We start from the raw sequence: 23044 nt of genomic DNA, 5'->3' as shown, positions 1-23044 counted from the left end.
TGCCATAACTATGCAGAATTCTGGATCCTACCTTCCAGTCCCTGCAGGGTTCTTCAAAAACATTAAACATGGACCTCCCTAGAGCAAACCCCCAACAAGAATTTCTCCAGAAACTCTGAAGGAAAGTTAATGAGTGCTTGCTCTAGATGAAGCATGAGTTCCTTCAGTGTTCTGAACACCCAGGGCAGAAGTAACACCTCTTCTAGAAAGACCAGGAGAGTGGACTCTAGAAGAGAGGGTTCCCTGTTGTGAAGGGCAGAAGCCTTAAACAAAGGTAATAAACCTTAAACAACGGGTCTTCCATTGCCTAGACTGAAGGTGCATTTCCAAGGTGACCCCTTTCTACAGTGCATTCTCTTGATTATTCCCATCCCTTGACAAGGAAACAGACTCCAACAATTTGTATTTCCCCCACTCACATGTAGGAGAACTCTGAAGACACGCCCACAACATAAACAGAGGTTCTCACTATGCCCCTCCCTACAGGGGACACCTAGAGATTTCCGTAGGTGGCTCTTGTAATAATCATACTTTCAAACACCTGCCTCTAGGAGCTCTGCCTCAGAGAAAGCTTCCTGCTTCATCCACTCCCTGAAGAGATGCATTCCCAAGAACCCTCCATTCTGTAAAATGGAAGCAGTGTGCTCCCTTTCTAAAATAAACCTAACACTCAACTTTTCCTATTGTCACCCAAATAGAAGTGTTCTTCCACCTGCCTGCATCAACAATGGTCAAATTGCTCCATTGTAATTCATCACCTTTTGTGTGTGTGTGTGGTTGGGAGCTTGAACCCAGAGACACTGTAACACTGAGCCACATCCCTTGCCCTTTTTCATTTAAAAAATACATTTTTTTAGTTGTTAGTGGACCTTTATTTTATTCATTTATTTATATGTGGTGCTGAGGATTCAACCAAGTAAGTGCCTCACACATGATACGCAAGTGCTCTACCACTAAGCCACAACCCCAGCCCCTCATTTTTTATTTTTGATAGGGTCTTGATAAATTGCTTAAGGCCTTGTTAATTTGGGGAGGCTGGCCTCAAACTTGTGATCCTCTTTCCTCAGACTCCCAAGCTAATGGGATTACAGGTGTGCACCCCCATGCCCCCACTATACCATCACCCTTTACAAATGGGTTCATCCACTCCCCCACCAAGGAAATTCAGGCTTCTCCAGATCAAGACCCCAGACACCAGTCAAGGACATCCCTGCCCCAGCACATACACTCTCCTGTCACTCTCCCTCTAGAAATGGATGCTTGAACAGGGTCTCCTTCCTGCAGTGGACTCTCCTTTGAAAAGACACAGCTTGCCCTCCACTTTCAGTGACAGGACCATGCCCTGTTTGTGCCTCCAGTGTAATCTTGTCAGCCATCTCCCCTCCACCTCCTCCACACTCACCACGCTATTTCCTCCTGTGCAACCTGGCTGCGCTCTTGCCTACCAGAGGACCTGAGGCTACCTCAACCAGAGGAATTCTGAGAACTTCAGGTTTATCACTCTCCAATGACAGGGGGGACATAGGGCTCTCAGATGGCAATAACCTAGGCATCCTGATAGCCCTGGAACAGCAGGAAGTAAAGGAGATTGCTGGGCCCTGAATGAGGCACTGAGTCAACTTATCAAAATCCCCGGGGGGGTTTGCAGGTACTATTTGGCCATCAGTTCCCCCTGGGATCAGCCAAGTGCCTGCTGCCTGTATTCATGTTCCTGCTCCACAGACCCTGCAGTCTCAGCTCCTACATGCTGTGCTCCAGGGACAAGTTTTCTTAGTGTTCCTTGTCCTTGGACACAGGAGGATTCCTGGGATGCATACTCAGGATGAGTATTGGCCACTTTGGCATCTTGCAGACGCTGACCAGATATGGTTCTCCTGTTGCTGCCACCAGGGGGCGACTGTGCCTGTGGAGTTAGAAACAGGAGAAGACTGGAAAGACAGTGAGCTGAGATCCTCCAAGAAAGAATTGTCCACCGAAGGGGTAAGGTGGGATCCTACACTGAGCTTTTGGCACATGCTGTTTCCTGTTCCTAAGACAGTCTTCCCACTTATCTCCTACTGATGTTGCCTTTTTCAGCTCAGAACTACTAGGCCATGCATAACAGAGATGACCTTGTCCTCATGGAGACAGAAAAAAAATATCTTGAACAGTCTTCCATAACAGCCCAGGTTGAAGTAGATAAATGAATACAAGAGATAACTGGGCTTTTTCTAGATCCGTAATAGGCAATGACACATAGTAAGTGTCCAATGGAATTGAATTTAATGAGTTAAACCAATGTGTTTCCCACTAAAGATTGTGAGACCTGATGAGGTGGGACTCTCAACTGTTAATAACCCTGCTGTATTTCCCACAATATGTGCTCATTGAACACTTTTGGAGACACAGAGATGATGATTATAATCATATTCATTAATAAGTCCATTATGTGCCAGGTCCTGAAACTTCATCTACAGTTTTGCTTAAATTGACAGGTAAAGTGGGTTGGGTTGGAGCCCAGATAATCCCAGCGGCTCAGAAGGCTGAGGAAGAAGAATCACAAGTTCAAAGCAAGCCTCTGCAACTTAGCAAAGCTGTAAGCAACTCAGCAGGAACCTGTCTCTCAATAAATTATTTAAAAAGGGCTGAGAATGTGGCTCAGTGGTTAAGCACCCCCAGGGTTCAATGCACAGTAACAACAACAACAAAAAAAATCGGGGGTGGGAGTGTTTGAAATCCAAGCCTGAATATGAAGCCAATCAGTTTCATCGCTAGAACACTTTCCCCGTCCACAGCTGACTTAGGAACAGAGCAGCAGTTAGAGGACTCTCAGTGCCCTGTCCCGCAGTGCCCACGGCTCCGCCACTCTATGTGGCATGTGCTGTTCCACCCTTGAGGTCACCTCCTGCTTCAGGCCCCATGTAACAAAACCTTCCTTGACCTCTACAAACGCCTCTTCCTCTAGTCCCTTCCTTTCCCCTAAGGCCACCTAATCCAAAGCCTGCTGCCAGAAACACAGGTCCCTCTCCCTCCTAGGCTCTGCCCACATAGGCCCTGACCCTCAAGATCCGCCTCAGCCTAGTTCCCAGAGCTGTCTCCTGCCACACAGACCCACAAGCAGGTGCCACCACGCCTCACCAGGCCCAACACCTCAGGCTCAGGCCTACTCAGTTCCTCAGACTCCACCCTGGCCCCGCAGGCCCACCCACAGCTCTGCACAGCCTCCAGGACATTGTCCTGGCCTGTTCCTCATCTCCTAGTTCTCTCCAACTTCGATTTTCCCCTAACACTGGCCGAATCCCTGGGAATTCGTTAGGCTGTGGGAAGAACCCACCGACACCCCGCTGGGGAGCTACCACTGCTTTGGCCACCTACACATTCAGCCTCCTGCAAGGCAGCCTGGAATGCCTCCTGAAGGCCCTGACTCCATCCCGAGACACTCTGGGACACCTCCAACCACTGCCACCAGCCGGGCCATGCCCCACGGGAATCCAAGCACCACTCCGTAGGCCCTGGGAAACCAGCAGGTCCCGCCCAGCGCTCAGATGCTGCAGCCCCGCCTTCTCTTGTAGTTGGCACCTGACGCCAGGCCAGAGCCAAAGATCTTGAGGATCCCTGGGGGCGCTGTGGCGCCGGACATCAATGGGGGCTGCCAGTTCTGGCATCTTCTCGCTGACCCATTGCTGCTCGCCCTCCGGAGTCCCTGTCCCAGAGCCCCCGAAGAGCTGGGAGATGCGTTGGGCGCGGCTCCCCGAGGCTCCCCCCACCGCCTTCAGTGGGCCCACTTGCCACAATTCCACTTCCGGCGGGGTGGGGGCAGCGGCTCGCTGTTGCGGCTCCCTGTGTCAGAAGACAAGACCTGGCAGTCACCCATGAACAGAGACGCAGGAGAGTCACCCAGAAAGGCAGGCAGACACTGAGATGGGGGCCAAGGAGGAGGGAAGCAGAGACAGAAAAGATAGACCCAGGGAGGACCCAGATGGGTGTGGGTAGAGGTCCAAGAAAAGAGTGAGTTCAAATAAACAAAGGCCAGTTCCATGGAAGCCATTTCCAAAAGGTGAGAAGGGAGAGGAGGAAGGAAGCCAGATCAAAGCCTGCTCTGTGTGGCCCGTCCCAGTGCCTGGGCCCACCTCTCCCACCCTGGGCCCAGGTAAGCTTGCCCCAGGCTCCCTTGCCCATTCAGGACTAAAACCGGAGTCAGGTATCTTGGGGTCCCTCACAAGAAGCAATGCATGGGGCTGGGCCCAAAACAGGAGCAGATGGAAGGCAGGTGGGGCAGGGACAGGTGTCCCACTTGGGTGGCTATGCACTTGACAGGCAGCTCTGGGCCAGAGCAAACCTCACTGGGCAGCTGCTTCCAGGGAGTGAACTGATCCACAGGCCCGCAGGTAGCAGAGCTTCCCAAAGCAGCATTTCTACTCTCCTCTCTTGTTCACCAGCTAGCATGGCCATGGATGGGGAAGGCCAAATGCCAGCGCTGGGTGGCTGGGGATGGGGAAGTGGTAAATCTGGAGAGAGAGGTAGGCCCTGGATTCACAGGACTTCGAGTACAGATGTCTGCGACCACTCTGAGTCCCTGGCTCTGAACAAGGGAGCCTGGCTCTGTTGGCCTCTGTTAGCTCCTGCTTTTGTAAAGCCTTTGCCTCTGTCCCAGCTCCCAGCTCTGGGTTCCGGGACAGGAAAAGGTGAGAGGAAACCTGGCAGGAAGAACGGGGAGGAGATGACCGACCACAAGACTAGGCTGGGGGTTGGGGAGGATCTTGGAAGGGCAGGTCCTGCCCTGTTTCTTGACTGGGGGCTGCCAGTTCTGGCAACTTCTTCTATCACAGTCTGTTGGCCCCTCCAGCGGGACTAAGGGACCCAGGTTCCAGACCCTCCTCCCTGAGGCAAGACCAATTCTCCAGACCTCTCAGGGAACCCAAAGTGTGGATCTGTCCAGAGGAGTGAAACAGATACTTAGATAAGACAAATCTTTATTTCTTCTGCAATTTTGAAGACATTTTCCTTGATATCTTAGAACTTTTACTATCAATGCTGGCCTGTGAGGACTTTGGTTTAGTTTTCTTCCTTTTCCGAGTGACTAGCCTGATAGAGGGTGGGGATTGCAAATAATGGAGTCCTGTTAGATAGGTAGTGGTTGAGAGACACCTGCATTAGCGTCCCCCACCAAATCTGACAGTCATCAAAGTCTGGCTCACCTAAGTAAGCCCCACCAAATTGTAATTCCCCCTACCTTCAAGAAGTCACTCAATGGCTCTGCAAGCTGAGTTTGGACAATATGAAGCCTCACCTCTCCCTCTAAGCTCTGCCTTCCTTCCAGGGTGACTCACCAGAAGATAATGGCTGCTATCAGGATTATAAGTAAGCAGATAAGCAGGCCATAGATGCGCCCTTTCAGCATACTCTTAACCTCCAGGTGCTTGGCAGTCGTGGTCTCCGGTTCTGGGCTCGGGGTTACTTCTTTCTTCCCCTCCTCCGTCTTAGCCGGGGCGAATTCACCCGTTGGCTTCCAGCCCTGCAGGTCACGGGGAAGCACTGACAGAAGAGTGGCAATGAGTGGTCAGGGCAGCGAGTCAGGGCAAGCCTGCCCCAGGATCCAGGCCCTCCAGCAGAAACAAAAGCCAAGGGACCCTGTCCCTGCAGCCAGAAGCCACAGCACAGCTGAGAAGCCATACCTCCATGGCCTGAGGCACACCCTAACCGAAATTTACACCCCCCATACATGGGACCCAGGGCCAGGAGCTGCACCCCAATACTTACCTGTGACAAGAAAATGAATGATCGTGGAAGGCCTGTTGTAAACAGTGCCCAGCTCACAGCGGTACCTGCCACTATCGTTCACAGACGCGGAGGGCCTATTAAAGACTGGATCCTTCCCTCTGTACAGCTCGGTCTCAGAATCGTTCTCCCAAACCTAGACCCAAGCTCAAGAATATCACAGAGGCCTGGGGAATTCAGGGGTTGGGGGACTCAATGCCGGGAGCAGGAATCCAGGGCATAGATGAAAAGGGCTTAGGGTGCCTGGGAATCAGGAGGGACCTCACCTAATAGGCCATGAGGGTTGGGTGCAGGCCAGGGCCATCCAGGGACCAGGGGGTCATACCCACCTGAGGGACTTGGGGTTTAAGGGTTACAGGAGTTGGAGGGCCCCACCCTGTAAAAGACGTAGTTCGTGAGGCCAACAGCTTCTTTGTGCCAATCGAGAAAACAGTTCAAGTTTAAAGCTTCGTGTTCATGGATCTCCTCAACACGATCTGAGGACAGGGCATGACTGTGAGATGCTTCCTCTGAGGTCATAACCCTCCCCAAACAGTCTCCACTCTGTTTGGGCCAGGCCCTTCCCTGTCTGCTGTCTGCATCCTGAGCTCTCTGGACTGTCCCTCCTGTGGCCCCATCCCTCTCCCACCAACCCCCCAGCGGGTCCAGCTCTCACCCCCACATTCTTCGGTCTTCTTCTTACAAAGTTGAATCTGCTTACTGCAGTAGTCGCACCATATCAAAGACTGAAACATGACGCCTGGAGGGGCAAGGTCAAGGCTGTATTCACCCACTAAGAGGTGGGTCTGAAAGAGAGGGCAAGGCAAAGGGCTGAAGGGCTGGGGCCCTACTGGGCCAGGTTCCTAGGAGATCAACCCTCCAAGGTCAGTTAAGAGTCCAAATGGAGTACACCTGCTACCCGCAAAATCCAAGCTGCAGAAAGATGACTGGAAACCAAGGAACCTCTCAGATGTTTCGAATGCACATCCAAAAAGGGGAGGGGGGAAGATGGGTATCATGGGCCATGGATGAGGGTAGAAGAATAGCTTCTGCTGTCTGCACTCACCACATTTGTTGGAACAATAATCTGCCTCAGAAGGGAGAAGAAAGAGGAAGGAACAAATCAGACTTTTAAATGGAGGGGAGAGGGAGTTAGGGGACAGCTGAATTGAGGGTTCTTATTTCCCAGAGAAGGACCTGAAAGAAGTCCCCCTGAGGGTTCAGCAGGAGGAGAGGATGGGGAAGAGGGACAGTCGGTTTTGGGAAATGGGGGGTAGGGAGGCTAGGGTCCAGGAGCCCTGATTTCTCTCACCTTCTTTTTGAAACATAGAAGCGTGGAATGCAAAGTTTATCTTTTCAAGGCGCAACATCTCTTTCAGGTTCTCAACGCTCTGCTTCCCTGTGGAAAAGGCAGGTTTGGGGAGACTAGGCAGTGGGTTTCTGGTCATGAAGCATGGCACTCCCTCCCCTTTTTTCTTTTGTCAGGGAGTCTCTCTATGTTGCTCAGACTAGTCTGGAACTCCTGGATTCAAATGATCCTCCTACCTTAATCCTCCTGAGCACCAGGGGCTACAGGGAATGTGCCACCTGGAGAGGCATTCCCCTTTTTTACAGAAATCAAGCCCTTCACACAGTGCCAGTCACTGGGCTAAGCAATGCACAGGTATCAACCCATCTAATCCTCCCAGGAGCTGAGGGAGGAGGGCACTGTGATGCTGTCCAGTGTAGAGCTGAGGAAACTGCCCAGTTTCTCGCTCAGGGCCACATGAGTAGGAAGTGGCAGAGCCAGAATTTGAACTAGGCAGTTAGCCCCAGAGCCACGCATCACATCCCCAGGGTAGGTATCACTAGCAATGGCTTCCCTGCAAAATCCAGGACCCCCCTTCCCAGCCTTTCAGTCATTAACCTTTTGTTTTACTTTCTGTGATGTTTTTCAGATTCTCCAGGAAACTCGTGATCACCATTTCATATCTTTTCTCACCTATGGGTGGATATAAAACCCGATTCCAGTTTTACTGTCTCATAGTCTTGTCTCCTAGTACAAGCTACAGTACCTATGAGGCTACTGGGCAAGAGTAGGACTGATTAAAAGACCATGGACACAGTTGCCTTCAGGGAGTTGTGGTTTCTTTACATAAAATTGCTAGATAAGGGGGAGAGAAACAATATTGGCTAGCTCTGGGAGACCCCTGGAATCTGCATGCAAGCCTTCTGCATTCCTGAACTCAGGATACCCTGACTCAGGCCCTTCACCCCTAGCCCTAGAAATCCTGGACCCAGCCCCTCCTAAGCCAGGGCCCAGGACCCAGGAGTTCAGCTCCACCTTGCCCTCACCAATGGCCCCCATATAGGTTTGCTTAGCATATGGTAGATCCGAGAATCCCTTCACGGTCCGCACTATCATAGCATACGTGCGATTCACTTCATCAGGACCCATGAGTTTAGGCAGATAATCCGTCTCCAGGGACTTTAGAGCCGCAAGAATACGAGTGTCACATATGACACAGCAGCCCGCTGGAAGCAGGAAGCAGGCCAGTGCAGCCAATGGGAGGGCAAAACACGGCCCCATTGAAGCCAGAGCACTCAGTAGAGAAAATTCCAGGAGGGTCCTCTCACCCCAAACCGCAGCTGACGCTAAATGGAGAGAAACCAAAGCCTATCTTAGGGGACCCACTGAACTCCATGTCTACAGTCTCCCCAATGGGAAAGGAGAAGCTTCAGGAAATCTCCAGATGAAGTTTTATATCCTTCATCCAAAGACTTAAGAAGTGTGAAATTTAATCCCAATTCAGAAAAGCTCAAATTTAGGGGCTCTGCATCCTGAGAGATCTTTAGATAACCAAACTAGAACACTGGACCCCCAACCCATACAGACTCTCCAAGCTGCCAATCCATCGGATCCACAGCTCCCCCACAGTTAATGTGGTCCTGAACTCCCAACCTCAAGCCAATCAACACTCAGACACACCCAAGCCCCCAAACCCTGTTGCACCTCAAGCTGAAAAGTCCATGTCCAGCTTCAATATATCAGACTCTCCCACATGTTCTCAAAACTCCCTCAAGACCAAAGTACACTCCAGATCCCTTACCCTGGGGACCCCACGAATGTATGCAAGACTCCCAGCCACCCTCCTGTCCCTCCTGTCCCTCCTGTCCACCCTTGCCCAAGGCTAAGACCTCTTATTTTCAGGGTGCACCTTCTCAGGAAACGGAGCCCCAAAGCGCCCTAAACGCGAGGCACCCTAACTAACTAGCCCCTCTCCGACCTTGATCCTTGACTTGTGCCCTCAAACCCAGGATTCGCTCAGGATCCCATTCAGACTGTGAGGAACCCAGTGCCGCGTCCTTCTGCCTTAATATTTCCCACGACTGTAACTCAGGTTTTGTGAGGGACAGTTTGGCTGCGTGAAGTTGACAGCTTTCGAAAGGGGATATGTGTCACGGGAGCTCCCGGTTGCACCAGGAACTCCTGCCACGTCCTCTTCCGAGATCCTAATTCCAAAAAAATATTTCCTAGGACTTGGGCCTCCGCGGAGAATCTCAACTCTGCTTCTGATTGGGCTGCAACAAAGGGAGACCCGCCTACTTCTCCATGACGTCACAGGGTGCTCGCCTTACGGAGAACTTCATTCCAGCATCCCCGGAAGAAAAGTCCGGGGTCCTCTGGCTTTCAGAGCCCAGGACCAGGCTTCTGGCCCTCAGCGTCCTCCCTTCCTTGACCTTGGGGACCAGGATTCTGGCTTGGTGCCTCTGCCAGCCTCGCAGATGCGTTTCTAGCCTAGGACTACCACTCCCAGAAGGCTCTGGGGTCTTTTTCTCTACTGTGACTGGCGCCCCAAGCTTTATGGGAATTGTAGTTCAATAATGATACTCAGCTCACTGGATTTCCACCTTCTTTCCCCAGGTTATGGGGGATGAACGCCCTAATGGGATGGAGGATGGAGGATGGGAGTTCTGGGGGCCACTAACGAGGGTGCTAGAGAAAGGTACGGAGCGCTCAGATACTTGGAATCCCGAAAAGCTTACTCTCCTTCATGATGTAGGGCACTAGGAACACTCACACAATTTCAGTAGCAAAGGGCTGCTAGATCTGAGAAGGTAGCATAACCTAAGATATAATGAATAGTGACAATCTCTGAGCTTCCACTTTCTCTCCAGTGTTTTACACACACACACACACACACACACACACACACACAGAGAGAGAGAGAGAGAGAGCCACGAAAGCTGCAGAGACAAGGGCTGTGAATGTGAACTTTTAATTCATACCTCCCACTCTCCTTGTGGCAGCTATGCTGGGAATGGTACCCTGAAGCCCTAAGAAGACCAGAGGCTGGGATTCTTGGAGCGGGATGAAAAGATATGGGTGTATATGAGGAACCACTTTCATCACCCAAAAAGCAGCAAGGGCTCCTGAAATGGGTCAAAAGTCTTATACTCTCTGGCTCTTGCTTGGGTTTGACTTGGGACTGGGGTCTACTTATCTCCAGTTCTTTTCATGCTAGACCTACAAAGACAGATTTAGTCGGGCATGGACACAGCAGCTCAGGAGTTTGAGGCAGGAGGATTGCAAGTTCAAAGCAGGCCTCAGCAACTTATTGAGGTCCTAAACAACTCAGTGAGATCCTGTGTCTAAATAAATGTAAAAAAAAAAAAAAAAAAAAAAAAAAGGGCTGAGATATGGCCCTCTGAGTTCAATCCCTGGTATCAAAAACAAAAAACAAACAAAAAAGTAATTTAGTGCTTCTGTGATTTCAGGGACAGACAGGGTTAACAAAGAACACAGTATCCCCTGGCTTTCTGCAGACTTGTTGGATTTCAAATATCAAATCCCAGATACTCAGAACCCAGCTAAAGAAGAAGACACTTCCTTGACCTAATCCCAGAGATAATAGATCCAGATCTTGTGTTTGGAAGTTTTGACCTTCCAAATTAGAAGTCTTCCTGGATTGCTAGAAAGTTCTGCTGCAGAAGTTGCCTCACCTCCCCAATGGCTATTCCTCTCCACTCTCCCATATCTACTCTAAGAAAAAAAAAAAAAAAGGATGAAAAAAATAATCCTTTGAGACTTTCCTCAGGGGCCAATGGTTTGGACAGACTTTGGTCTGGTCACCACGGCCCCAGCATGGGCCACACCTTGGTTCAACTGGGTTCAATCCTCAGTACACACACAAGAAGACACTGGCTCACTAGAGGCAGTCTCCCAGGTCTTGATCTTTCTGGCAGTGGCGGGGTGTTGAGTTTCTGGTAGTTCCTTCATCATATTCTTTGCCATACTTATGTAGAATTCTGGAACCTGTACCCCAGTCCCCACATTGTTCTTCAAAAGCATTAAACCTGGCCCTCCCTAGGAAAACTCCCTTCTGAATCACTCCAGAAACTCTGAAGGAGAGTTAACAAGGGCTTGCTCTAGATCAACCATGAGTTTGTTCCTTCACTGTTTTGAACACCCAGGGCAGAAGTAACACCTCTGCTAGAAAAGACCAGCAGAGTGGACTCTAGAAGGCAGGATTCCCTGTTCTCAGGGGCAGCCATGCAGAAATACTATGGAAATGATGATCAGGTGGGCACTGTGGCTTCTGGAGCCACCATGAGCTTCACTGGGCATTGCCAGCCATCAGAAAAGATGTTCTGCTGGTTGTAGGTGTTCAGGCAGCTCCAGGAAGACCCTACTTCTTTCCACCTCTGGCCAACTAGAATCTCTCTGGCCATGGGCACCACCTGCTCTGGGACCACCCCTGATTTCTCCAGAAGCTGCCAGGCCTCTGGAGACATGTCTGTCTGACTCTAGCCTGATGAGACCAGTCCCAAAAGTCTCCCTGGCTTCCAAGGCCCAGCCCCTGTCTGCACTGGAGACAAGTCTGCATTAATGCCCACCCACTCAGGCAGGAAGGCAGCCTCAGGCTTGAAGACCTTCAGGAACTCTGAGTCTGGCAGGGTGAAGTTGGCAAGGTAGACAGTGTCTCCACCAGCCAGGTAGGCAGCCCAGAAGCCAAAGGTGCCAATGGTCATGATAGTGTGGTTGCACTGAGTGAGCAGGGCAAAGTCCTTCCCTGGTGAGCCCTCCTGCCCATCACCAGCAAAGACCACATCACCCCGAGAGATGTCAATATTTTCCCAGCACCACTTCATGCCATTGCTGGTGACCACAAAGATGGGGGCTTCATGCCGGGCCCGGAACCAGTCCATAGCCTGCTGGAGATAGACACGGTCACCCACCACACCCTTCCAGCGCTGGGGCATCACCTGCAGATAGTCCCCACGGCGCACATGGACACCCACAAAGGTTCGAGGCCGGGCCCCAGTGTGGCCCAGGCGAAACTGACTCAGCAAGTGCTGGGCCTCATCACGAAGATGGTCATGAACGGTGAATTCCCTGCGGATTTGTTCCCGAAGGTGATGGAAAAATGTCCAAGAGCAGGGAAAACCAGACAGCTTCAGAAATGGATCCTTCAAGCAGAAATACTCCTCTGACATCCAGTCATGCAGCTGCAACTTCCGCCAGGGTGTCCGACTGTCTACCTCGGATGTCAGCACAGGTAGCGTGATGCGGAACACTGGGGCCAGGGTGGCATGCATGGCTGGCAAGATGAAGGCACGGTGGCCATTGAGCTGGGCCAGGGCAAGCAGTGTCGCATACTGCCCCATCTGGTTACCCAACCGGCCATCTGGGTGGATAGTCCAGGTTCCTGAGACAGGGTCAGCATTCTGAAGACAAGAGGAGGAGGTGTTTTGGGTGAGCTGTTTATCAGCCAGGCAGATGATGGCCACTGGGGCTCTCAGCACATGGCTGTCTGGACAAAGGACAGACAGGCGGAGGCCATATTGAAAGAGGTCTTGGTGGAAGTGGAGAAAGGTTATTGCTGAAAGGACACAGACAAGCAGGAAGGCCAGGCAGAGCTGGTGGCGGCTGGGGGCCCACATGGCTGCAGAGGAGGAAAGGTGAATTTAGGTGAATTCCAGGAATGTCAGGGAGGAGAGGCCTGGCGTGAGGGACTCCTGGTCCCAGACAAGGAGGAAGCTAAAAATGTGGGCTTCTGGGTCTTAGGAAGTGGCTGGGCGCTGATCCTAGGTTGGAGTGATGAGAAGCTTGGAATCTCCAGGGGGGATGGTGGGCTCAGCGGTGCACATCTGTAATTCCTGTGCTGGTGGCTTGGGAGGCTGAAGCAGGAGGATGCCAATTACCAGGCCAGCCTCAGCAACTTAGGGAGACCCTGCTTCAAAAATAAATAAATAAATAAATAAATAAATAAATAAATAAATAAATAAATAAATACAATAAAAAGGGGCTGGGGATCACAAACTCCCTTCTCAGATGTAGCAGTCTTTGAAGGGTCCACTCCACCTCTGAGGTGATGGGAAGCGACAGTTGGAATGGAACACGAGTGGCTGGAGGTGTGGACTGAGAGAGAGAGAGATCTTAGTGCCTGTAGAAGCAGGTGAGGAGGAGACTCCTGGGATCTCGGTGGTGAGAGGTCGGGGATGGCCTCCCGATCCGAAGGAGGAGCGGCTTGAAGGCCGGGGTTTCTGGCGCTCCCGCATCCGCCCCGTCCACTAACCTGAGGTCCTCGCAGTGGCCGGTCTACCGATGGCTCCGCGTGGCCGCAGCGCGCAGTCCAAAAAATGCAGCCCTCATTCCACCTCCCCGCGACCCTCCCCTCCAAGCCGCCTCCCGGGACAGGCCGCGAGGCTGGGGTGGGGAGAGAGGAGAGGAGCGAGTTTCTAAGGCTCGAAGCCTCCGCCCTCCCTCCGGAGCCGGGCAGGTAGCAGGCGGGAGGAGCCCCGCCCCTTACCTGGCGCGGGTCCTGGGCGCTGCGGGCTCGGGAGGTGCCCGGGCCCCTCCTCTTACCAGGCGAGGTGAGCGCCGCGCCCCAGCCCCTGGCTCGCGGCTTTCTGCCGGAGCCCGGGCAACAGCCGCATCTTGCGTGAACTGGACCCCTGCCTCTAAGCGGGACCCGGGAGGGAGTTCCAGTCCGGCCAGCTCCCAGCCGTGCCGGGGCTTACGGTCTGCTTCCAGCGCGGCGAGCACCGAGCGCGGCCACGCCCCAGCCGCTGTGCAGGGCCCGCACACCTGGTCCCGTCGGGTGGGACATCCTCCGGCCCTGCCGCGCCCTCCCTAAGGGATGGAGAACCTGTTTGCCCAGCAGCCGCTGGAGCGCAAGAGAATGCAAAGCCTCTGCCCGCCCTTCCAGCCCTGGAGGGAGGGCCTCCCGCCAGAAGCTGACTCGAGCCTTCCACGGCTCTCCATTCCGATTCACCCCCCGCCCCCGCCCCAGTTCCTCCTTTGGAGGAGTTCAGGGCCTGGCGATCAACTGCTGCTTTCTAGACGGGTTTTCCGCGAAGGCAACCTTTCCTGCAAACTGAAAATCCAGGGAAAAGAGGCCTCGTCGTCTCCCTGGCCTCCAACCCAGGGTCTGCACCTGGCGCCAGGGACAAAGGCTCTGAGCTCCTGCCCACCAGAACCCGTTTCTTGTTTCTGTTGTCCAAGGTCGATCCAAGGCCCCACTGCCCTGGCTCTGAGCACGCAGACCCTTGTCATTACACATAAAGCCTGTTCAAAGACACAGGCGTTTGACTTGACTCACCAGAGATTTGACTATTATTTCTTAAAACTGAAGACTCCCAGGCCCTCCTCCCTCCAACCCAGGAATCCAGCCCCTGCACTTTAGGGGTCCCAGGAAGTTACTCAACCCCTCTGGATCTCACTTCTCCCTCCAGGGCCTGGTTACCAGGGTCGGATTCTCACCATCCCCTCCCCCAGTCTATTTTGGTAGCACCTGTCTGGGCCCAGAGTAGCTGCTCTGGTGAAAGAAACACCAGGATTGCATCAGGACAGGCCACTGAGCAGGGGTTGAAGAGGGTGAAATTGATCCATGGCCTGGAGTGAGGTTTCCAAGCCAGGACACCTGCTAGGGACACTTCTTTCACGTGGTCTCAGCTTCCTGATGGTTAAGGAAAGGGTCAGACCCCTCAATACCCAGAAACCTAGAAATTGGAAAGGGATATAAATTTCATGCGTGCACCACCACCACCAACAACAAAAGTCTACATTGAAAGTCAGGAAAGCAGTTTCCAGGATCTTTACCCCACTTCCCTCAGACCCAGGGTCCGGACCCCAGGCCTCCTCCCTCAGACCCAAGGGTCCAGGCTCCAGTCCTCCACCCTCAGACCCAGAGGTCAAGGCCCCAGAACTCACCCTTCAGATCCAGGGGACCTGGCCTCAAGCCTCCTCCCTCGCACAGGGGTCCAATTCCCAGACCTCCTCCCTCAGACCCAGAAGTTTGAGCACAAGGATCCTCCTTCCCAAAAACCAGGAATCTTAGCCCTTGGCTCCTTTCAACTAGTCCCAGTTGATCAGGTCTTCATCTTCCTCAGCCCCCAGACCCAGGGGTCCAGGCCCCCAGCTCAAAGGACCCCCTCCCTCATTGCATCATCCATCCAGACTGCCCTGGCCACGGTGGAATTCTGGCTTCTGCCAAATGGGTCAAATATCATGTGTCGGAGTGGGGAGGGCAAGAGGGCGGGTCTGTCTGGGTATAAATTCTGGAGCTTCTGCATCCATCCCAAGAGTCCTGGGTGTCCTGTCAGCTGGGGATCCACAGGTAGGAGGACTCAAGCTCCTGGATGATCTGAGCCACAGTCGATCTGCTGTCCCGGACAAGCACAGCTGGAATTGATTCAGGACTGCTCACCTCGTCGGACCCCATACTCCAGACCCCGCACTCTGGACCCCGCCTGAGGACAAAGACACGCTGATGGACTGGGACAAGGCCAAGTTTGAGCCCCTGGGACTGTGGGTCCTTGTGCTGGCTGCCCTTGTGCTGGGAGCCTGCCAGGCATACCCCATCCCTGACTCAAGCCCCCTCCTCCAATTTGGGGGCCAAGTCCGGCAGCGGTACCTGTACACAGATGATGCCCAGGAGACTGAGGCCCACCTGGAGATCAGGGCTGATGGCACCGTGGTGGGGGCTGCCCATCAAAGCCCGGAAAGTGAGTGTGGGGTGGAAGATTCCTAAGGGAGGAGGCTGTGGGGCCTGGGAGAGGCACTTCCAAATGTCTAACCACTTTGTCCCCCAGGTCTCTTGGAGCTGAAAGCCTTGAAGCCTGGGGTCATTCAAATCTTGGGGGTCAAAACATCCAGGTTCCTGTGCCAGAGGCCAGATGGAGTTCTGTATGGATCGGTGAGTTTCCCAGTTTTGGGGTACCAACCTTCATGGTATCATCTTCACAATCTGGGTATCCTTTCTTGCACACTTGACCCAAGCTGGCCTCCGTCCCATGCTGTCTACACTGACAACCTGACTGCAACCCCTGCAGGCTGAGACAGTTGTTACCAATGTTTGTAAAATGAGGCGCAGGCAGTCACCACTGGCCTTATGTCATGTGTGAATGGCAGAATGGCCTGAGAGGCTGAGTCTCAGAACTATAACCCCTGCTCCTGGCCATGCGGCTCCTGCATGCCTCGCTCATCCTGAACATGGGGAGGGACATTCCAGGAATCCGTGGCTCACACTGAACATGACCTTTAGGCAGTACCCAGACCCCCTACCTGGCCTTAGAAAGCCATGACTGGTACCAGGCTAGAATGTTCTCTGTGAAGTAGGAAGGGAGGTGATCTCTGCAACTGCCCTGGGGTAAAGGAGGGATTTGCTTGTAGTGTTCTGTTTCCTAAGGGAGACTGGGGACCTGGACCCCTGGGTCCCTGGGTCTGAGGCGGGACACCTGGGGCCTGAGCTTCTGGGTCTGGGAAGAGGGCTGTGTCTGGACCCTGGGTCTGAGGGAAGAGGGCTGGGGCCTGGACTCCTGAGTTCTAGCAGACTTAGGTCTCTGAACCCTGTTCTCTGTCCCTCAGCTCCACTTTGACCCTGAGGCCTGCAGCTTCCGGGAGCAGCTTCTGGAGGACGGGTACAATGTTTACCAGTCAGAATCCCACGGCCTCCCTGTGCGCCTGCCCCCTAACTCACCATACCGGGACCCAGTGCCGCGAGGACCAGCCCGCTTCCTCCCACTGCCAGGCCTGCCCCCAGCAGCCCTGGAGCCACCAGGGATCCTGGTCCCTGAGCCCCCTGATGTGGGCTCCTCCGACCCACTCAGCATGGTGGGGCCTTTGCAGGGCCGAAGCCCCAGTTACGCTTCCTGAAGCCATGGGCCCTTCATTTTGGGGTCTCCTCTTATTTATTGGGGTATTTATCTTATTTATTTTTTTATTTTTTTTCTATCTTGGGATAATAAAGAGTCTGAGAGAGGAGTATCTAATGAGTATGTGTGTTTGAGAGAGGAAATGGGATCTGTGTCTTGTCTCTGTTGACCCTGAGATCAGTCCACATGTCTGTCCCCATTGCCTTAAGGCCCCAGTCTACCATTGGTCCTTATTTTTCTGTTCTGGCAAGGTATCCCAAGGGTCCCCAGGACTATTCCTACTCTCTGACACGACAGGAATTCTTATCCACCCCTGCCCCCATCCTTGTTAACATTATGGAACTAATTCTCTGAGGTAACATAATAATGGGGGACTTCAAAGAAAAAATCCACACTGTAGCCCCACAGCCTCATGGGAAATGTAGTTCCTTGGAAGTAGGAATGGGGAGATTCTTTGTCCTCAGAGCTGAGTGGGGCAGGGGCTCCTGGATCTTGGGGAGGGGGATACATTTGCTGCTAGGATAACACTGGAGTCCTGAAGGATTACCGAGCTGGACATCTAGATACCTGGGTCCCAGAGGGACAGGGGAATAGGAACCTAGACACAGTGGTGTGAGGGAGGAGGGGCTGGAGACTGGGAGTCCAAGGTCTCAGGAAAAGGGTCAGAAACTGTCCACCCAGACACTTGAGGACTTTGGAGAATATCCAATCCCGAAAATGCTTGTCTAGTCTCCTCCCCTCCTACAATGTAGATCTTCATGTTCTTCGTCATTTCCAGGCCAGGGAGGATGTGAGGCAAGGGTGTTAGACTACAGCTCTCAGGATCAAGCTCGTCCCTGCCTGTCCCAGGTGTCGGACAGACCAGCCTCAAAAAGTTGCAGTCTGAGGCTCTTGACCCTAACTCCAAGGTTCAGTCGACAGAAATATTGCTGTCAAGTGACAAATAGTCCCTGAGGGTTTCAGGTGGGACCTGATACCCAGAAGAAAGTCAACGTCCGGTAGAAAAGGCAGTTTTCCCCTCTGATGGAACAAGGCCGGCTCCATCAAGGAAAGAGAACCGTGAAGGCAACATTGCTCCCGGGAAGGAGTGACTCAGATCCCAAGGTGCCTCACATGAGGGGCGGGCTCCTCGCCAGAAGAGACCCCTTATCTTGACAAGAAAAGGAAAGTCACCCTGGAGTGGTGAGGAGCTGGAAGAAGCACTAGCCATCACCCGGCCACCTTCCCACCCACACACCATGTCTGGGTGGAGGCTCGGAGAACAGAGGTCAGAGGCCAGAAGCCAAGGAGGAGGGACTGGAGGAAGGGACTGTGTGATGGAGACCCACAGAGGCCCAGAGAGAGAGAGAGCTGGAGACCCAGAGAGGGAAGAACAGAGACTCCAAGATGGGAGAAGACAGAGTCCAGGAGAGGGCAGTTAGGAGGGTATTTGGGCACGGGGCTCCATATCCAAGGACCCTGGACTCTTGGGCCTCCTTTCCAGAAGGAGGAGTCCCCTTCTCTCATCTGGACACATTATTCCCCCCTTGCCTGGAGAGCTCAGCTTGCACCTCTCACCACTTCCAGACCCATACCCCTGTCAACTCCCAGCAGGTTTCACAGGATGAGACGACACAGTGATAGGTGAGAGACACAGCAAGCAGCGAACACGCTGCAAGATCTCGCGTGTTGATACTGACAGGAAATGGCCTGGGAAGGCTGGGATCCCGGGGTGGGTCATTGTCACCTGGAAATGTCTTAGAAATGCAGGTGCTGGGCCTACTGGATCAAAAATTCTGAGCCAGGCACCATGGTGCACGCTTGAGATTCCAGCAGCTCGGAGAGGTTGAGGCAGGAGGATCATGTTTCAGAGCCAGCCTCAGCAATTTAGGAAGGCCCTAAGCAACTCAGAGAGACCCTGTCTCTAAATAAAATATAAAAAAGGGCTGGGGATGTGCCTCAGTGGTAGAGCACTCCTGGGTTCAATCTCCATACCAAAAAAAAATTTAAAAATTAAATAATAATAATAACAACAACAACAACAATTCTGGGAATAGAGAACTCAGAGATGGAAGTTGCAGTTGCAGTGGGACAGTGGAAAGGGTAATGTCCACTCCTAGAGAAGCCACACAGCACTGCAAGCTTAAACCACACAGACCTGTTCTTCCATGGTTCTGGATATTAGAAACCCCCAATCAAGGTGTCTGCCAGGCAGTGCCTTCTCAGGAGTCTCCAGGGGGAAGATCCTTCTTTGCCTCTTGCAGCTTCTGGTAGGACCTGCAAGCCTGGGCATTCCTTGGCGAGTAGATGAACCACGCCTCCATGTCATGTGGCTTCCCTCCATGTGCGCACCTGTGCCTGCATGAAAATTTCTTCTTCCTTTATTTTTTGCAGTACTGGGAGGTGGAACCCAGGGCCCTGTGCATGCTTGGCAAGCACTCTCCTGATGAGTTGTATCCCCAGCCCCTTTTATTTTATTTTGAGACAAGGCTTCACTAAGTTGCTGAGGCTGACCTCGAACTTGCAATCCTCCTGTCTCAGCCTCTCAAGTTACTGGGATTACAGGTGAGCCCCACTATGCCCAGCAAAATTTCCCTTTTCTAGTGAGGATGCCACTCATTGGGTTAGAGCTCAACCTAAACCAGAGTGCCTTGCTGTCACTTGATGACATCTCCAGTGTTCCTATTTCCACAGAAGATCACATACTCAGGTAAGTTGGGTAAGGACTTAAATATATTGTTTGGGGGACACAATGCAATGCAGTACAGGGAGTGACTGCCTAATGGCTATGAGGTTTCCTTTTAGGGGGATGAAAGTGTTCTAGAACTAGAGAAGATGGTTGACAACCTGGTGAGTGTACCAAATGCCACTACACTGTACATGATAAATGGTTAAAATGGCTGGGTGCTGTGGTGCCCACATGTAATTCCTGCGGCTCAGGAGACCGAGGCAGTAGGTATCACGAGTTCAAAGCCAGCCTTAGTAACTTAGCGAGGCAACTCAGAAAGACCCAATCACTAAATACATTTTTTTAAAAAAGGGCAGAGGAGGGGCTGGGGCTGGGGCTCAGTGGTGGTGCACTTTCCTGGCATGTGTGAGGCCCTGGGTTTGATTCCCAGCACCAGATATAAATAAATAAAATAAAGGTCTATTGTGGGAGACCAGCCTTGCACATGACTGAGTCACACTGCCCGGCTGGGTGCTGAGATGCTCAGTCACAGAAATGTGGCAGAGCTTTCCCCCACCTTCTTGGGTTCGAGGGTCGGTGTCTCATGCATGGGTGTGTCTTGCTACAGGCCCATGGGTGAAGCTATGCTCACCTGTTCCTTTGTCATGTAACCCCTTGTCCTATTTAGGATAGAATCTTCCATGGAAGTGCCTTGTGTGTGTCCCCTTCTCTTACTGTGCCCTTGGGTGTGGCCTACCCAGGTGTCAGTCAACCTGCTGACAGTGGACATCATGAAGATAGACTCAGCCCCTGAAACCTGACCCCTTGCCTCATTTGAATAGCTTCTCCTCAATAAAAGGGGTCAGCGCGTGATCTCGCTCTCTCTCTTTCTGTGGACCCTTAAGGTCAGAGGAGCCATCACAGTGACCCCAAAGAAAAAGGTATTTGTGTCTCTTATGTGGTTTTTTGTGCAGCCCAGTTAGCCCAGTTTGACTGGAGTGACCCCTGAGCCTTTTAGTCGCGAGAACAGAAACCCGGCAGTATATCAACAAGTAAAAAATAATATTTTTAAAAAGGGGGGCTGGGGATGTGGCTCAGTGGTTAAGTGCCCCAGGCTTCAATCGTCAGTATCAAAAATTAAAAAAGAAATTTTAAGTTAAAATGTTAAATTTTATGTACTATTATTTATGTATATTATGCAATTTTCCCATAGTAAAAAAATAATCAGTTAACTGAAAAATCCCAAACCTCTTGGTTGCTGGGCTCAGGCACCTGTTGTGTTAGAAACCCTCTGGGGGGGCTGGGGATGTGGCTCAAGAGGTAGCGCGCTTGCCTGGCATGCGTGCAGCCCGGGTTCGATCCTCAGCACCACATACAAAGATGCTGTGTCCGCCGAAAACTAAAAAATAAATATTAAAAAAAAAATTAAAAAAAAAAAAAAGAAACCCTCTGGGTTCTGACACATTGTCCATTTGAGAACCTCTGCCTGCAAAGATGTTCATGGCACGAGCTCAGAATGGGCTCATGGGAAAGAACACCAGAACTTCTGAGCCTCCAACGGTCAGTGTCTCAGCTGTAGGCTCTGCCTGTCCTTCCTCCTATCTGCCTGTTAGTCTCAGCCCCGTGCTTTGTCTGTCTTGTCAGACTCCATCTCTGCCTGCCTCCCTCAGCCTCCCTGTCCTTCCATCCCCGCTGTCCTGCTCCTGGTCTCTAAGGGGCCCTCCCCCTCAGCAGGCTGGCTATCCCCACAATTCCCCAGTGAATTCCAGACCCTCTCCTAATTATTACGCTGCCCATGAAAGCCCCATCCCTGCAGCTCCCCCAGCCTCTGGGTCTGGGGGCAGAGATAAGTGATCCCACAGCTGGCCGATGAAGGGTCTGAGCAGGCTCCTGAGGGCCATCATGGAGGTGGGCAAATGGGTCCAGTTACTTAAACTGGGAGGGTCATGTGTCTTGGAGCCGGAGGAGAAAGGCAGGAGAGGAAGCAGATTGCCATTTTACTTCTGGAGAGACCTGAGCTGGGAACCCCAGAGAAGCGCCACAGACCTGCCTGGGAAGGACCATAGTGGGTGCTGTTATAGCCAAGCTTAGCTGGTCAGCACTCTCTAGGATATAAATCAATAATACAAGGCAGAGGGCTGGGATGTGGCTCAAGCAGTAGCGCGCTGGCATGCATGCGGCCCGAGTTCGATCCTCAGCACCACATACAAACAAAGATGTTGTGTCCGCCGAAAACTAAAAAATAAATATTAAAATTCTCTCTCTCTCTCTCTCTCTCTCTCTCTCTCTCTTTAAAAAAAGATAATAATACAAGGTAGAATTATAGGACAAGTAACGTTAAGCTAGCATAGTCATAGGTTAGAAGCAGAATCTGAAGAACTTAGCCTAAGTTACTCCATTTTATTTATTTTTTTATTGTGCCGAGGATCAAACCCAGGGCCTTATGCATGCAAGGCAAGCAGTCTTCCAACTGAGCTATATCACCAGCCCACATGAATCCCTTTTAAAAGAAATCATGTTGATTAGAGTTGGCAGTTAGCCCAATTAAGAAACTTTAATTGTTGCAACCCCTGCACAACCACAAATGTCAACCCTTCCCCTAAGGAAAAGGTCCCCAGTGCTTGCAATAGACACTTGCTACACTGTAGCAGTTCACCAATCACTAATTTTAGCTTCTGTAAGAACCTGCTTTGTGCAATTGCAGAACCCCCATGCCAGGGGAAGTGTCTTTATCTTTAAAGGCTTGTAAGCACCAAGGTGGGTGCTGCTCACTGAAGGTGCCTTGCTGAGGGGCAGTGCCAGATGGCTAATAAAGACTCTCCAATTTGGACAAAATTTGGACTGAGAGTGTTCTATGAGCGATGGGCCCAAACAGATGCCTCTTGCTGGAACTGATTATGTGCCAGGATTCTGTGCACTTTAACCCTGTTCAGTCTTTTAACTCCACAACTGCCCTATGAAGCAAGTTCTCCTTAGATACCCATTTTCCAGATGAGAAACTGAGGCACAGAGAGGTTACCTGACTGCCCCAGATTCAACAGCTGGTTGGGGCCAGAGATAAGTGATACCACACACGATTCTGGGTGCATCTGTTTGTATCTGACTCTATCTTTACACAGCCTTCTCTGCTGTGGGTGTGTGCCTCTGTGTTTAAACTACTCTCTTTTTATAAAGACACTCGTCATACAGGATTTAGGGCTAGCCTAACTCCAGGATGACCTCATCTAACTTCACTGCATCTGCAAAGAACCTCTTTCCAAATAAGGTCACATTCTTAGGCTCCAGGGGAGCATGAGGTTTGGGGGGACATTACCTAACCCAGCATACACCAGTGTGAGTAGAGAGTACTAGATGCCCCACCCTGCTCCCACTCAGCGGGCTATCTGACCAGGAGACACCTTCAGCAGGGAGGGGGCGGCCATGACTGCCTTACAGCAATTACCGTTCATAAAGGTCCCTCTTCACTGCTTCTCTCTGGTCCCACAACCTCTCAGCACAGACACATTTCTAACATTGGCTGCT

General features: G+C 52.1%; 3 protein-coding genes across 3 annotated transcripts; 1 reads left to right on the top strand and 2 right to left on the bottom strand.

Annotated features, from left to right (window-relative positions):
- Positions 1 to 4952: 4952 nt before the first annotated feature.
- LOC124107811 (izumo sperm-egg fusion protein 1-like) lies at positions 4953 to 9875 on the bottom strand. The gene is made up of 10 exons (XM_046466006.2): positions 9003 to 9875; positions 8071 to 8370; positions 7643 to 7717; positions 7049 to 7135; positions 6803 to 6823; positions 6413 to 6496; positions 6133 to 6233; positions 5740 to 5893; positions 5310 to 5514; positions 4953 to 5064 (listed from the first exon to the last, which is right to left on the bottom strand). The coding sequence occupies exons 2-10, from the start codon at positions 8303 to 8305 to the stop codon at positions 4953 to 4955; spliced, it is 1074 nt and encodes a 357-aa protein (XP_046321962.1). The 5' UTR covers positions 8306 to 8370; positions 9003 to 9875.
- Positions 9876 to 9977: 102 nt separating this feature from the next.
- Fut1 (fucosyltransferase 1 (H blood group)) lies at positions 9978 to 15316 on the bottom strand. The gene is made up of 3 exons (XM_058586072.1): positions 14933 to 15316; positions 13296 to 14721; positions 9978 to 12950 (listed from the first exon to the last, which is right to left on the bottom strand). The coding sequence occupies exon 3, from the start codon at positions 12658 to 12660 to the stop codon at positions 11524 to 11526; it is 1137 nt and encodes a 378-aa protein (XP_058442055.1). The 5' UTR covers positions 12661 to 12950; positions 13296 to 14721; positions 14933 to 15316; the 3' UTR covers positions 9978 to 11523.
- A 175-nt stretch (positions 15317 to 15491) lies between these two features.
- Fgf21 (fibroblast growth factor 21) lies at positions 15492 to 16987 on the top strand. The gene is made up of 3 exons (XM_046466288.2): positions 15492 to 15726; positions 15814 to 15917; positions 16589 to 16987. Exons 1-3 carry the CDS (start codon positions 15492 to 15494, stop codon positions 16874 to 16876), a joined length of 627 nt encoding a protein of 208 aa, XP_046322244.1. The 3' UTR covers positions 16877 to 16987.
- Positions 16988 to 23044: the final 6057 nt, after the last annotated feature.

Source organism: Marmota monax, unplaced genomic scaffold, assembly GCF_021218885.2.
Source record: "Marmota monax isolate L192 unplaced genomic scaffold, Marmota_monax_Labrador192_F-V1.1 WCK01_AAM20220418_F8-fsc00160, whole genome shotgun sequence".
In the NCBI taxonomy this organism is placed as follows: domain Eukaryota; kingdom Metazoa; phylum Chordata; class Mammalia; order Rodentia; family Sciuridae; genus Marmota; species Marmota monax.
Note: the sequence above shows the minus strand (reverse complement) of the source record. Positions and strands in the feature narration are given on the sequence as shown.